The sequence below is a fragment of the Apteryx rowi genome, unplaced genomic scaffold (assembly GCF_003343035.1).
Source record: "Apteryx rowi isolate R43461 unplaced genomic scaffold, aptRow1 scaffold_0, whole genome shotgun sequence".
In the NCBI taxonomy this organism is placed as follows: Eukaryota; Metazoa; Chordata; class Aves; order Apterygiformes; family Apterygidae; genus Apteryx; species Apteryx rowi.
In genome coordinates, this window is record NW_020447195.1 from 6,858,875 (window position 1) to 6,875,117 (window position 16,243).

The 16,243-nt window shown below is 35.6% G+C and overlaps 1 protein-coding gene across 1 annotated transcript in view; it reads left to right on the top strand.

The window, feature by feature from the left end:
• LOC112961020 (guanine nucleotide-binding protein G(s) subunit alpha) overlaps nucleotides 1-9,745 on the top strand; it is a 63,069-nt gene extending 53,324 nt beyond the window's left edge. Inside the window, exons 6-11 of the mRNA XM_026055819.1 lie at nucleotides 1,396-1,469; nucleotides 2,171-2,229; nucleotides 3,732-3,852; nucleotides 4,374-4,504; nucleotides 5,338-5,405; nucleotides 6,299-9,745. Of these exons, the coding sequence (XP_025911604.1) occupies nucleotides 1,396-1,469; nucleotides 2,171-2,229; nucleotides 3,732-3,852; nucleotides 4,374-4,504; nucleotides 5,338-5,405; nucleotides 6,299-6,445 (600 nt within the window). The 3' untranslated portion in view covers nucleotides 6,446-9,745. The remainder of the gene's footprint in view (nucleotides 1-1,395; nucleotides 1,470-2,170; nucleotides 2,230-3,731; nucleotides 3,853-4,373; nucleotides 4,505-5,337; nucleotides 5,406-6,298) is intronic.
• Nucleotides 9,746-16,243: the final 6,498 nt, after the last annotated feature.

Here is a 16,243-nt window from a genome sequence, read left to right on the forward strand (position 1 = left end):
CATTGACTGCGTTCAAGCTCCACACAGGCACATTGCAAAACTGAGGCCCATGTGTATCGTCCTCCGGGATGTTATATGTTTGTCCTAAAAAATGATGAGTGTAATAATTGAATTGTTTTCCTTCTTTTTTTTTTTCTTGAGGTGGGTGAGCACTTTTCTTTATCATCATACTTGTATTGATTTCTAGAGATGCAGAGCTGCAGAGAATCGAGTTTTCCAAATTTATTTCTGCTTATTGGGGCATTTGAATTTTAAAACTATTTCAAACAAGTGGATTGCATTAGAACAATGTTTTATCTGTATTTCAATATAAGAGGATTAAAATAGCCAGACGACAATAATTTACTATCAGAAAACTGATGTTAAAATGTAGCCATTTTGTTTAATGATTTAACAGTGTTGTATAACCTTTGGATTTTGTGTGGTTTGACTTTGACTAACCAGTTTGGTACCTATGTAATAAGAACAGTGCTTTTATTGTGTATACAAATTTTTTTACAGCCTACTCCACTTACATGGTCTTATCTCTGTGCTGCAAATATTACAGTTTAGCTGCTATTTAGATCCATTTGTGAGCAACACCAAAACTTTAAGTCCTAAATTATAAAATCTTTAGTTGAATTCAGAGAGGTATTTTGTAGTAGGTTATACTTGGAATGGGAAGCCTGTACAAATTAGGTTCTTCTATATTAATTACCAGGTAGGCATTCTATATGGCTGTCACTGCTTTACAGCACCCGGGAAATAAAAGCCAATACAGTTGGGTTTTGATAGGATTTTGTAACAAATTGGTAGCCATTTCAATTGCTTGCAGCTCTGAAGATCTGATGATAATTTTTCTTTCTACAGGAAATTTCAAACTTAACCTTTGAAAAGCCCATTTCTTACAAGATTTAAATGGTTGAGCTCCCAGTTTTTTCAAGGAAAAAAAGGAAAATTCTGCGATCCAGCCGCTTCTTTTAATAGCCAAGCACTGAACAGCTGGGGAGAGATGTGTCTTCTGGGGTTGGGAAGTGGTTGGTGGTTGTTTAAAGATCCAGTTGTGCCCCACAGTCCCAGTGAAATCTGTGGCTGCACTGTCTGATCTCCCATGGTCATCCTGAGCCACTCTGAATTTCTGCATAAGTGGCCTGTAGATGGTCCCTTCTCTTTCAAGCTTGGCTCTTAACAACCTGCTTATGAAAATAATTGTGCTTTTAAGTGGAGCACGCTTATATTTGTGCACACATTTTCAAGATCAGAACCTTAAATGCAGCTTCATGATGCTATACTCCCTGTTTTTGCAGTACAGCATAYTCTGTCAGCACTGGGTAAAAGGTTTTTCTTTCTGTTGCTGGATATATGAAGAATTCCCAAGTACCTGTGTTGAATCAGTGACTTTTCTTTTTTGCTTAGGATCTTCTCAGATGCAGAGTTTTGACATCAGGAATTTTTGAAACCAAGTTTCAGGTGGACAAAGTAAATTTTCAGTAAGTATCCTTCTTTTCTTAAACAAACACGCACACATACGTATGTATGTATGTATAATGCAGAAAAATACCTGGACAGAATAAATTCAGCAAGCTGGAGGAAAGACTACCCTGTAATCCTTGAGACTACTTTTGTATTTCTTAAATTGATATTTAGTAGAAYGCAAGTATTTTCTGAGTTTTGAATTTAGTAGGCTTGCTCTAAAAAAATGCAAATTGGCCTGTATTTTTTATGCTTTTAATTTAAATGGCAAAGAACAAATTATTTTTCATCTGGTTTTGCTAATGCGTTTTCTGAGTATTTGATTCATTGCTAGTTTGTATAGTGAAATATTTGACCAAAACCTTGTACATATCAGAGTAACGGAGAATGCGTGATCTCTCTAGTGTCCCAGTTTAGAAAGATTTCTTGACCTGACTAAATATTGCTGAATTCTACTCTCATCTTGTTGACTTTAGAGTTGTGGTATCTGTTTCAGTAAATGGCTTGTTGCAGGATCTTTTTTCAATGTCTTCCTAATTTGTAAAGGCAAAAGTGACTATATAACATGCATGCACCAGAATTTCTTACTCTTTTATCTTTTTAGCTTCTAGAACACAGAAGTCCTAAAACTTCTGATATGTTCTGTTTGCATTTGTAAAAAAAAAGGGGGGGGGGCACAAAATGCACTCTGATTCAGATTTGTGATTTTTGTTCTTAGTATGTTTGATGTTGGAGGGCAACGAGATGAACGCCGAAAATGGATCCAGTGTTTTAATGGTAAGATTARAATTTATGTTTGTTTCTGCAGAGTCCTCTGCAAAATTTTAATGCCCATTCTTAAATCTCCTACCATGTAAGAGCGGGTTCCTCTTCCATGTAGCTTGAGGGATTCTCTGAACAGTCATTCCAGCTGGAATCTTTCTTGTCATGTAAACTGTAACTGCACAGAACATCCTTAGGGAGAATGTAGGTGGAAAGGAAATCAAGTTTGATAAATTAACATAGTTTGTCTATCTGCTTAAGCTTCCCTCCCTTCATTTAATTAGATTTTTTTTGTTTGTGTCTGTGTTTGTGTGTTATTTGCCAACTATGCGAGTGTTAATTTCCAAGTTATGTTCTTTCTTCCAGGTGAAGATATACATGTATTTGTGCATATATAATATATATAATTACAGTATAACTAGTATAAACTAGTATAGTATAACTAGTATAACTAGTATAAACTAGTATAAACTCCCCATGTGATTTAAACTAGGTAGTTTTGTTTGTATCCTGAAATGTTGCATGTACCTTCCCTAGAGCTGTATATTTTACTCTGTAACTCTGCAAGGTGGTGCATGAAATCTTTCTCCACACAAGTTTTCATAAAGGTAGAGCTGATGAACATATTTTTATCTTTTTTTATTTTGGGGAGGTCCAAAATACATATGAAATTATGCAAAATTCTATCTTTTGTAGACAATTTATAATGAGATTCTATAGAAAATATAGAACACATTGAATTCTATCTTATTTTGCTGCAGTTGCTGTCATAGAGCATCATCTGAACACTTCAGATATATGTGGAACTGCTCTGCAATATTTTCTTATACACTACTACTAACAGATTTATTTGATTTTTCACTCTGCTCCCTCCTCTTCCTGTTACCTCGTGATCTGACTCATTTCTCCGCTGTTGATGTCTGAGGCAGATGAGTTTGGAAGTCAGTATGAGGGGTCTGGAGCAGCAGAGCCACACAGAATTACAGCATCCTGGAGGCTGTGATCCTGTGAATATCTCCCTGGAAAGATGGGGGCCTCTGAGCAGTATAGCACGCACTAGGAGGAATAGGGCAATTAAACATGAATCCACAGTGATTTACTATTTTTATTATTACTATTAACAYGGATCAAAAGTGCCATTGTCCTGGAGACCCCCACCATAGACCGCTATGTCCTTTCTTGATTCCCCCGGAGTTGCTTTCTAAACTACTTTATGCTTCTAAATTTTTTTTATATTTTTTCTGTTTCTTTCCTTCAGTTTCTCTCTCTGCCTTCTATTCCTTTCCCTTCTGTAGCTACTTCCATTTTATCAGCTCCTGTTCTCTGGCCTGCTTCTTCTCTATCTTTAATGATTTCTTCAMTTTCCTTATTTCTGGTGCTTAGAAAACAGTAAGCAATAGCATTCCATACTCTTCTCCCAATGAAGCTGAAAGTTTGGCAGCTTTTTGTTGAACTCTGGGATTCTTGGATATTTCTTCTGAAATCTGGTACCAACTGATGGGTATTTCTTGCTTTAGATGTGACTGCTATCATATTTGTGGTGGCCAGCAGTAGCTACAACATGGTCATAAGAGAGGATAATCAGACCAATCGGCTTCAAGAAGCACTAAACCTCTTCAAGAGTATCTGGAACAACAGGTCTGTGAATTGAAGTTTCGTTGTTCATATCTAAATTAGTAATCCTATCTTACATTAYAGTAAAGCCTTGTTACAGAGTAGCCTTTTTTATTTGCTTCTCACAGCACGGTCAAAAATAATCTTTGTTCACAATTGCCTACCTGTTACATTAACACATAATAAATTCGTCTGACTGAAGAAAATTCTGGAAAGTTACAAATTAGTAATTGCCATATCAGGGATGAGGTAATTAAGGCAGTGATATAGTGGTAAATAAAAAAGTGGGTAAGCTCACCTATTTGATGTATTTGGATAAACAGTAGAAAGTGAGTAAATTTCATTCCTCAGATTAGAAACACGCAAACAAAATTCAGGGTGTGTATGCTCTGAATTATGCCACTGGATTCAAGTAGGAAAGGAACTGTTCAAATTTGTCACAGTGTGTCATATGAATATGCTGTTTCCAGTACTGGATTATGTTTCTTTTTACTATTTAATCCTCACTATGTCTTCTCACAGTGTTTGGCTTCAATTTTCTATAGGTGGCTACGGACCATTTCAGTAATTCTTTTCCTGAATAAACAAGATTTGCTAGCAGAGAAGGTTTTGGCAGGGAAATCTAAAATTGAAGACTACTTTCCAGAATTTGCTCGCTACACTACACCAGATGATGGTAAGGTGTTTTTTTGTTTGTTTGTTTGTTTGTAAGTTTTATCAGCAAATTTATCGTTTCCTTGTTAATCACATTTGTAATGTTTTTTGGTAATTTCAGCTAAGATTYGAAAACTCTGAGCAGAAATAATTTTAAGTGCCTTTCAGCAAAACTGTAACGTTAAATATTATGTATTAATGAGAAAATTCTGTCTTTTATACATTGAATATATTAATAATTTCATCATGCCAAGATCCTACTACTATGCTGGTAGACCACATACAGCTCATACCATACTACTGCAGGGATGCAGCAGTGATCTTTGAGACGTGAGATTCAAGGTCGGTTCTGTTGCTATATGTTGCAGGTGGTTGCAACAAGTCAATGAAGTGATCCTTTTTTTAAATAGGAAGTCTGTAATGAAGTGTCTGCCTCACAGAACTGTGCAAATACATACATACAGTTATAAATGAATGGCTCAGTAGTAAATATAATAAATATATCCATTTATCCTGATAGTTTATCTTTAACCTCACTAGTACTGTTCCCAAGTAATTGCAGTGTGAGATCCGGTAGTCGTAAAAATGTCCTCTGGTCTCCCCTGTAGATAGCCATATTTGTAGTCATTTTTCTAATCTGCCAAAGGTCTGGTATTATGGACATTGTAATACTCTTTTGTTCTCCTGAAATCTTGCTGGTTTAAATAATATGTTATGGTTTGCTGCATCTCCTAATCAGTGTTGCAAAGTATGTTTCTATCACATGTGAGCAGAAAACAGAACAAGTTACGATTTTTAAGAGCTATCACCATGAAACATCTGTTTTAATGAGATATTCATTTTATTATTAATCAGCAACACCAGAGCCTGGTGAGGATCCCAGAGTTACAAGGGCCAAGTATTTTATTAGAGATGAGTTTCTTGTAAGTATTCCCTTTCCTTCAGTATTTCATATGTGAGTTTTCTCAAACATAACCTTAGGCACCTTCTAATATATCAAAACTGCTGTTACTTCTTAGGCTGCTTACATTTAATGTCTGCACTGCATAAAACACTAAGTTAGGTTTAAAAGCTTTGCAGCTGTTTGTTAGCTATTCTGTATTTGTTTGTTGACAAAGTACATGCATTATGTAACAAAAGAACCGGTGAGAATTGATAAACCTCAAACAGGGAATAGTGAGTGAAATACCACTGTTATTAATGGGGCCAGATTTTATTCCATACATCAGTTCTAAAGATAATTTAAAGATTAATCAAAAGATGCGTCATCTGCAAAATATTAAAATTCTGTTCATACTGTCTTTCCCATTACTGGTCAGCTGAAGCTACAATAGACATAAGTTGTTTTAAATATTATTACAATTGTAATAGTGTGACAATCAAAGTGGGGACTGGTTTAAATTGGAACAAAATAAAATTTTGAGGGAGGCATTGTGTTAAGTATAAAGCAGGCTTAAAAAGCTTGTATAATGAAGCAAAGTCCCACTTTCTATATGGATAAATTGACTACCAGTTGTGTGGCTAAATTCCCCAAAACTACATATAAATAATAGCATTTCCGTGATTCTCTTTCAACTCTGAAATTCCCCAGTACTCAGTGACCTTCTCACCACATAATTCTGTTCCTTTTAAATTTAATGATTTAGGTGAGAGACTGTGAGAGGTCATGGGCATTTTTGGCACTTAGTTACCCCCTTTGAAAACACAACTCACACATATGTATCTTAATCATCATTCATCTGAGGTTTGAGAATGTTGGTTGTTCCCCCCCAGTCAGTTTTATTTTAACACAGTATCTCTCTATTACTTTTAACAGAGAATCAGCACAGCAAGTGGAGATGGAAGGCACTATTGCTATCCTCACTTCACATGTGCAGTGGATACAGAGAACATCCGGAGAGTTTTCAATGACTGTCGGGACATTATTCAGCGCATGCACCTTCGCCAATACGAGTTGTTGTGATGGAGAGCACTTTTTTTCTGTGTTTTGGACTCCTTATTCCTTATTAAAAAAGAAAAAAAAMCACCCTTGCCCACATAGGGTGGAAGAGAACTGTTTGAATCTCCCATTGATTTGCACCCCTCAACTTTTTCTCCTTGCTGGACAATAGCAGCACTTCTAAGCTTGCTTCTGTACCCCTCGGACAGTTTGAGATGGCCCCTAACACTTAAAGGCCGTTTCCATGAGGATTCCCTAACACTGTTATTAACAAAAAAAAGAAAAAAAGAAATAAAAACTAATTAATTAAAAGCCCTGAATGTGGAGCACCTGAAAGAATTGGGGATAAAAATTTAAAACATAAACAAAAATTGGGGAGAGAAAACTTTAGGTAATTTAGCACTGTTGTGGGCATAATCATATAACCCGTGATCTCCACTTTGTATCATTCACTGCATCAGACAAAAGAAGGTGCCAAGTCACAGACCAAGTTTGAAGACAGACACTTGAGTTTGGTTCTCTGACTGTAATGTGGCTTTGAACGGAAATACTGACAATTCTACAACAGACCTAGACAGTGCAAAAACCAACTGCTACCTTTCAGAAGGGTATTTTTAAATCCAGTCTTGGTGGTCTTAAGACAACCATGGACATTTATGAATTGAACTGCGTATAGCCTGTGATTGCAGAAAGAGTTAACCACACACTGTTTTCAGTTTGTCCACTGATGATCCCGTCTGCTATAAAAATCATTATCTGGACTGTAGTCCTCACAGTCTTTCCCTTCTTCTTCTTCTTCCCTCCCCTCATTTTTTATTTTACTGCTGGATTATTATTCTTGTACAGACTGTAAAATGTATTATTTTGTACAACTTTATTGAAAAAAATAACTTGTAGAAGATCTTTGTGCCTTGATTATGGCTGTACCTGTACAATGAGCTAAGATGTAAGTATGTTTGATTGCGCTGTACAGCTTTGTCAACCCTATCTGCAGCACTAGCTCAAGGTAGGGAAAATTTATCTGTAGTTTAGTTTTTCTGGTTTATAAAAGAAGGAAAAATACTGTTTAGTAAAAAAAAAAAAGAAAAAAAGAAAAAAAGTAAAAAAAAGTACAAATTGTGCAAACTTAACCACTTTAAAAGTGAGGTCTTCAACAAGTGACCAGATGTTGCAGCATCATGCTTTTTAATTTTTAGCTTTAATTCATTTAAATCTCTATCCAAATGCAAAACATGGCTTGTTTCTACATAAACCAAATTTTGCTACAAATTATAAATGTTAGTCTTTGGTCATTCATAGTCCTTTTTGCTAAAGACAAACAGAACAATAACAGACACGTAGGGCATCATGCAGGTCTGGTGACCATCTCTAGACTGGGCCAAATACCCCACCAACCTCCACTTATACTGCGTGGGCATAATACTACCAGAATGACAAGGTGTGCACTGCCCTTGGATTTGGCCACTGAATTCCAGTTTCAAATGACATTTTTATTTCTCTTTTAATAAAGAGATACTTTAGAACCTTTTTGTTTTATATTAACTATATAAGTAGCTTAAAGTGAAGATGTGTGGATTTTTCTTAAACTTGAATAATTTATGCAAATTATATGCTTAGAACAACATGTGGTACAGTAAAAAGAAAAAGAGCAAAAATCACTGTAGCAATAAGAGAGCATGTAATTTTAGTAACTACTACACTGCTTTATATTTTATACCTAGGTGTTTTATGTCTCTGTGAGTGTGTTACTTTTTCATGTGTCTAAACCTACATGTACAATTTGTACAGAGTCAGAAATTACAGCTGTAATAACACATCTAGAACAGTGTTAGCCTATATTACTCAAACACCCCTGTTTCCCCCTCCATTTACACCCCTAAACTGATCTGGATCTTAATGCAGTGACTTTACAAGGAAAAAAAAAATACTTGCCTCTTTGCCTTTCACACTAGCTTCCCTCCACTCAAGATACTGTGTTAAGTTTCTGTTTTGGGAAGAGGTCCAGTTTAAATTAAAGTTAGGGTGTGGTCAGTGATGTCTGTGCAGCTAGATTTGCTTCAGGTATCAGATGCCTTTTTAATACTAAGAACTGCAACTGTTCAGAATTGTGAAGTTTTCATTGCTTTTGTGGCTAAACTTTTAAATTAAAATTAATCTCCTAGTCCATTTTCACATATGTAAAGAGCAAGGATTTGATGAAGTTAATGTCCCAATCTCTCTTGATTCAAAATTACTGGTGATTTTTCAGAAGACATTAAATTGTCTAAAAATTATAGCTGCGGTTGCTACTCAGTTTAAAAAAAACTGTCTTTCCTGTTCACAGGTTTGAAAAGTTGCCCTCTGAACTTCATAGAATGGTAGGAGAACGTGACCCAAAATAGCCCTCTACGATTTAAGAATGTATCCAGTGCCTGTAGGTTAAGGGCTGATGTTTTCAATAGGTAAAAATGGGACACAAATAGTGGAAATTAAATGCATTATGAGCCTTAATTTTAGTTACAGGAGCCAAAATCTTTAATTTAGTGCCAACCCTTATCTTTTTAAGCCTAGGGGGGAGTTCGTGTAAACACCAAGTTTATAAATGGGGAAAACCTGTAGTGGTGGAAGGAATGTAATCTCTCATCTGAGAGAAACAAAGCACCTCCATTAAAAAAAATGAATAAAATAAGTTCAGCTTCTTCCTCTGATAATGAGAAGGATACATAATAACAATGAGCTATACAAGGCAGTAACATTTTAAGAAACCTTTCTATAAAGCTTTATATGAACAGAAATGTTTGGGGGATGCTTTTTTTTTTTTTTTAAGTGAGGAAAAAGGCAATGTATTGAATATGGTTGAGTTGCACAAGTATGGAGTGTGTGTGTGTCTTAATGTCTCAGTATTGCCTTTGTTAGTCTCTTTATTAGTCCATGCAGTTTGGTGGCCTGGTAAATGCAAGTCTTATTTTTAACAGCTTTCTTTTTTTTTTTAATACAAAAACATAAAGCTTTAATGCTTGCTATTTAATAAGTAACTGTGTTTTCTTCTGTCTCTAATTTAGTGGCCATAATTTGCAGTTAATTGAACCATTCCAACCTAATGCTTACCCATATTTTCCTAGTTTTGTTTTATTTATTTATTTGAACTTCTTGTTTTCATGATTGAGGACTTTCACTTCTGTCTCATTCATCTGTTTGGAAACTTCTGACCTTAACAGCCAAAACTTTACTCATTCTATTCAGTATTCATCATGATGCTGAAGTGTAAGATACTTGCAAATGTAAACACTACCACTTTTATTAATAAAAACAAATACAGTGTTTTAGGGCACATTTGCATCACTATAGTTGAGGTTGTGTCAGTATTTCCATTATAAACCCATAGAGGGCCTATATCTTGGCACTAAATTACCCTAAGCTAAATCTTTGCCATACAAGGCTTCTGCTCAAGCATGATTTGGTGGGTTGGTTTTTAAACACTTTCCAACACAAACTCTTGTTTCTGGTTTAAGTTATACAACTGTTTTGTTGGATGGGGGTTGGTTTAAAAAAAAATACTGGTTCAAGATTGTTTTTGGCACTTCTGTAACTCAGAAATGGTTTTGATTTAAAAACATAACCTTTGGCAAGCCAGTAACCTACAATATGGTCTGATCACTTTGGGTATTTTGTAAAAATAATAATAAATTGTAGAGATGTTGTGGTTTCAAAATCAGCTACTGTGCATTTGCAGTAACTTATTTCAACCCAAGGACTTTTAGCAATTTGTACATCAGTGTGCATATGCATTACGCTGGCTGCTGAGCCAGATTAGTGATATCTCCTGAAGTGTTTTTTTTTTTTTTTTAATAGTGTGGGGAGGTAAATTAACTACAGGCTAAAAAAGGTTCAGCTGCTTCTGAAAGCATAAAAACTGCTCTCTCAAAAAAGAGGCTGAATCTTGGAGGTCTATATAAGTTGTTAGGCAGAGACTTTGATGTAAAGCATATGAAGGCATGCTGGATCAATTGTCATAAGTAGGAGCCCACGGGCTTATATTCATTTATCTAAAATCTCTTCTGAATCATTGGCATTGAGGATAGGATTTAACCCAGAGTATGTGATGGGGAATTAATTTGAGGAACTGGAGCTAATTCTGCTCCAGTATGTTGCACATAATTGATACCTGCAGCATAACTTTCTTTTACCAGTAAATCTATGCACAGAAATACTAGTGTTCATCACTTTAGAATCTGAGCACCTTGTAATTAGTAATGGCGCAATATTCTTGTAAGTGATGTAGGACGTTTTGTATTATATCCTATTTTCAAATGCAGAAAATGATGTACCAAGAAAAACAAAAGATGTAAATATGATTACACAGAAAGTTAACCACAGATGCGGAGACAGAACCCATGTCATCTGAGTACCAGTCCAGTGCCTTAGCGATAATACTGTTGGTGATTGGTGCTATACAAATGCCTAAGATTGAAAAAGTAATTATAAGATATAAAATGATGTAACTTATTCTGGAGGAGAGTAAGTTCTCTTCTTTCCCCAGCCCTTATCTAATATAATATGTGTGTTTCTAAAAATCCTGGCACTCCTAACACCTCTTCCATTGAAGTTTATGATAAAATTCCTACTAACTGAAGAAGTAGGATCAGGGCCATAGAATGTTAGCAGTGGAAATCTAGCACAGGAGCAGATCCTCATCCTTAAAATACATGTTGAGTTTGTATCGCAGTAAAAATATTTACAAGCAAATTTCTGTTTCCACTCCTAGAACAAAACTGTTCCCCTCTTCCTCAGCTTGATGTTTCTGAAAATTCATCCACTAGGGAAAAGTCTTTCTCTACTATAACAAACTTTGACGTGTCTTTGTAAATGAAATAAGCTACACAGGAGATTTCTGAACCTCTGCTCTTGAAAGCCATTACATTGAAAAAAACACCTCACTGGTGACTGACAAGATAGACATTACAGTTTAACAGACTGAACCTATTTTAATCCTGGTGATGACCAGTAAGCTCAAATATTGTGAGTGGTGTGTTTCAGTTATTAGGTAGGCAAACTGCTTTAGAGTACCTTACCGCATTGCACAGATTACTAAAATTTCAGCCATTGAGTACTGGCTTGATAATTAATTGTTTTCAATTCAGATTTTCATGTTATTAAAATTCAAAACTGCTTTTTACCCTGTCTGCCTTTAATGTACTGAGCTGAACAAAATGGGTGCAGTTTAAAGCACAATTCTACTCAGAAAAGCAACTGGGGAGGGATAGGGAGGCACTAATCATCTCTCACTGCATTAAACATATAAAAATAATAAGATATTTTTTTCTAACTACTGGGCCCTGTAAACTCAATCTGGTTCTGTGAAATAGGGACTTCTCTAGGTTAACAACAACAAGTGCTCACTGATACCTATGCAACAAGGGGTAACTGAACAAATAGATAATAAATAATTTTAGCTTCAAAAAACATAAAATAGAAACTACAGTTTTTCCAATTTAGTCTGCCTCAAAAATCCGTATTTTAGTAACAGGAAAAAATAAAGCTATTAAACATGACCCCCCGATGCAGAGAGAATGATAAACCTTTGAGGGAGAAGATACCAATCTTAGGTTTCTTTTATGTAATATAACATGCTTTGTAAGGCTGGGGATAACAGTAGACAAATGTAAGCAAATTCAAAATTAAAATGTGAATGTATCTCCTCACTTTAATTTACCCAGTTGTTTCATTAAACAAGATGATTAATACTTTTGTTTGAAATGTACAACTACTAACTCGAGTGTGGAGAAAGAACAGGCTTAGGACAGAGGTGGTAATGTTGGGAATTCTCTTGGTTTTGTTATTCTGTTATGCAAACTAAGTACTGTTTTTAGGCTGTGAATTTTATATGAATTATTAATAGTGAAATATAGTGTTTCTGTTTGTAGTTTTCCTGTATTTGATACAACTTTGGAATTGTATCATTCTTGCAAGTAAAATACTAGAGTGCAGGTGGAGTTCAGGTAGAGAAAGGAGCTGCTGTATAAAGATTATGAATCACCACATCAGGCTTGTGAATGTAAGGATATTTGGAAGGGGTTTCCATTACAGTTCATTTTCACTAAATTACCAGTTTCATTTTGGCAATATTAGGAAAGCTTCCATAAAAAGGCCATAAGGAGGGGTAGGGTGATAGATACATGCCCATTTAGGACTTCTAAGTATTGTTGAAAGGTATTTTAAACTTCTATTAACCTACAACCATAGGAGGCAATGTGTCTGCTGAAGCGTGTGTATGATGATTCATCTGTATCTCAGTATTTTTAATCTCTGTTGTCTGTTTGCTTGAAGGCACAATATCCAAAATGAAGTGTAAGTAACAAATTTTATGAAAGTTTTGGTGCTAATCTTGAGTTCTGTTTCCCACAGGGCAAAGCTGTGCTGGGCTACAAAGTTTCATCTATTTAAGAGAGTCTGGAAGCCCAGTGCTCCCAAAAGCAATGGCTGTTGTTAACCTATTCGTAATTTAAAACCAGGGAGCCTACAACTAATTGCTTTGTTCAATACCATGGCCTAAAAACTGCTCTTATAATTTATATGGTTGATAAGAGAGAATAGAGCAGCTATGAAAAAAGTTATGATACAACCAAGTTGAAAGTTCAAAGGAACCAGGGAAAGCCAGATAAACAGACTGCTAAATTCTTCACCTTGGAAGTTAAAAAATACATATTTATAGGGGAAGTTCTTCATTCCCCAGGTAAGTGACCCAGTTTGGGATCCTTATACAAATTTTCAAAGTCAGAGAATGTATTTATCTAAAAGGCCAGGACATCCCCAACTGAGGAACCGTGAAACATATACCTACTACCTGCATTATAGAAGAAACTTGGGGATATTTAAGTGRAGTGTAAGCTTAATGGGTCCAGTTATCCATATACAAATCAACTGGAACTTGCTTTGAAACAATAAAATGTCTCCACTATAGGCTCATCTTAAGCACACTGTAAGGCTATGCTCTTAAACAATCCACAGTATGTAAATATAGTTCCAACATCTAAGCTGATATTTGAAGGAGACTTTAGAATGGCATTTTGTCTGCAATGTGGTAGCTATCTATTTTTTCCTCGTTCCTAAAAACATTCTTGTTTTGTCTCTGAGTACTTCTCAGTTACCTAGCAAAGTGTTATCATGTTCAGTATCTAGCATTAACACTGTTACCAGTAACTGTGAACCTTAAGGTACAAAAAAAAAAAGTTTAATCTTGAGGTTCTGCTTAAAAAGGAAGAACTTTTCAGCCAAAACTCATTAGCCTAACTTGATGCTGCTGTATTCTCCTACTTAATTTGAAAGTTACTACCTTATCTCTAGTTGAATGTATTGGCTGATTTGTAAAGGGCTAACGATTATGAAATACAAATTTATGCTAAAAGAATTTGTAGGGGGCGAGCAGCAAAGAGGCAATTAGCATACAGAGAACTCCAAAGTAGATATGTTTTTAAAACATGAATAAAAGGCAAATATTTTTGTAGGAAGTCAGCTCTTCTGTTTGGGATTTCTCTTTTGTTCTAGGAAGAAACCAAATGAAGTTTGGTGATTTCATCAGCTATCTCCTATATTCAACACTTCCTTAGGTAGGAAATCTTGAAGCAGAGATGTTAAGTAATTTGCTCAAAAACCAAGCCGCTAACTTTGATAGTTGAATGGAATTAAAACTTGAGCATTTGATATTTGGTTTATTCTCTACTCCTCTAGAGAAGCTCTTGCCAAACTTTATGTAGGTAAGCTTCATTTCAGTTAAAAAAAAAAAAAAAAAAAAAGACTGGCAGTGTTCCACATTTCTCTAGGTTTGGCTCTTCCCCATCTACATCTACTTTCCAGGTTGGCTCTGCTGCTTCTTCAAAGCATGCTGCAGAGTCATCTAGGCTGGCCTTCATAAAATATTTATTGGGCTCAGACCTTTATCTGTAATATGCTCGCTGCCTCATCAAGATCTCATTATTTGGGACTTGTGACTCAAGAATATTTTACACATAAAATGTAATCAAATAATTATGCATTTAGGGAGAAATCTGTTGYGCCCGTTTGCTGGATAATAAAATCTTTCAGGGACATTCAGGTAAATTATAAGTGCTTTTATTATATGCAGTGGTGAACATTTTGCTAAAACCTCAAAAAACACTAATAGATACGGGGGAACACAGTTAAGCCCAAGAGGACAACCAACATTGTTTCCATTCAGAGTTGTAAAAGTTTAGTTTGCAAAATCAATTTCTGGTACACTTAGTGTTTCATCACAGTTTAAATGATACCTTGAAACTGTTGTTTTTTATTTGACTTTGCCTCTTGTTTATTGACTTGGGATGGGGAAAGCTTGGATATTGCACTTTTTCTGCAAAGGGCCATCCAGCTAAYGTCTGGCTCTGGTGCAGTCCCTAGTTTTCTTCTCTAGGAAAGCTGAAAGTAAATGCTTTGAGTATTGTTCATTCTTTATATATTTAAAAAACAGTGAAAATTAATTTTCTGTTACTGCAATCCAAATAAAGAGATGCAAATATATAAAGGCAAAAAGAACTTCTTTTAGTTTTGAGATTAAGATACTGCAATTACTAGTAGCATTATTTTGTAATAGTACTAAGTCCTTCAGTGGCAGTTGGTGCTGGGGACTGTTTACTTTTTCTGCTCAACTAGGCAGTAAGTTTTGTAGCATGATTATCATTGCCAGTTCTACAAATGATGACAGTCCCAACTTTTGTCACTGGATGAAATTTCTACCTGCTCTGAAAATGCTTTACTGACAATAACACATACTATTTGAGCCATAAGCTGTAGACACAATGAAATTGTCTAGACTGACTGATCCAAATATCCTACCTAGGAGATGCACAAGAACTTTCAATCTTGGGAAAGAAGCCTCTCTTCCTATATAAAGAGGTCTGTTGTGGAAGGCATATTTACTTAAGCCTTCTATAAAGAATGAGGATCTCCTCCTAGGCCTATAGCTCACATGTAGATAATCAATGTACATTATTCATGCTAACACAAAAGAAGCCATCAATATCCTTTATGAAGTGTAATGACATTCATGTAGCCTTGATTGATGCATCTTCTGACCCTCTTCCTAAACCGAGTCCCTGTTGTTTTCTTATACTCATTCACAGCACCAATTAGGCTGTAAGCTCTTCGGGGCTAGAGCCATACCTCTATTGCACAGACTTCAGTTCTGTAATTGCAGAGCCAAAAACATTTTTTTCTCCACGTATACTACTGCCATCAACCTGATTTTCGTGGCAATTCACAGTAATGCCATTAGAACCCAAAACCCCACTCTATCACACACACTATTCTGAGAATGAGATGAAACAAAACATTTGGCAGATGTTAAACACATCTCCTAATGGGACACTGGAATAATGTGACACTCAAATATTACATGAATGACAATGGGATCAGAATCTGTAAGACAGACCAATGCAGCACTGTGGGAACAATTAGGGAAGTTAGATTTCTGCTCTAGTTTGCACATTATTAACATATTCATTAATGCTGCTCTGACATAACAGCTAGTTCTGCCTCCTACAGATAATAACGGTGCACAAGAGTAACAGGGCAGCATGTGGCTTATCAGATTTACTGGATGTAATTTTTGTAACTTCTTAAACTCCTTGACTAGTTATAAGCTGGTTAATGTCCCTATTCACTGCCCTCTTTCTTTTAGACTTGGCAAGAAATTTTTGACAGTCTTCACTCAGCTGTACCATGAAAGCATGACTCCTATCCTGAACACTTCCATTAACCTATCTTCTACTTTAAATACACATAAACTGGGGGCAGGGTCCACAATTTCAATTTGTTTTTTGATTTGTCTGT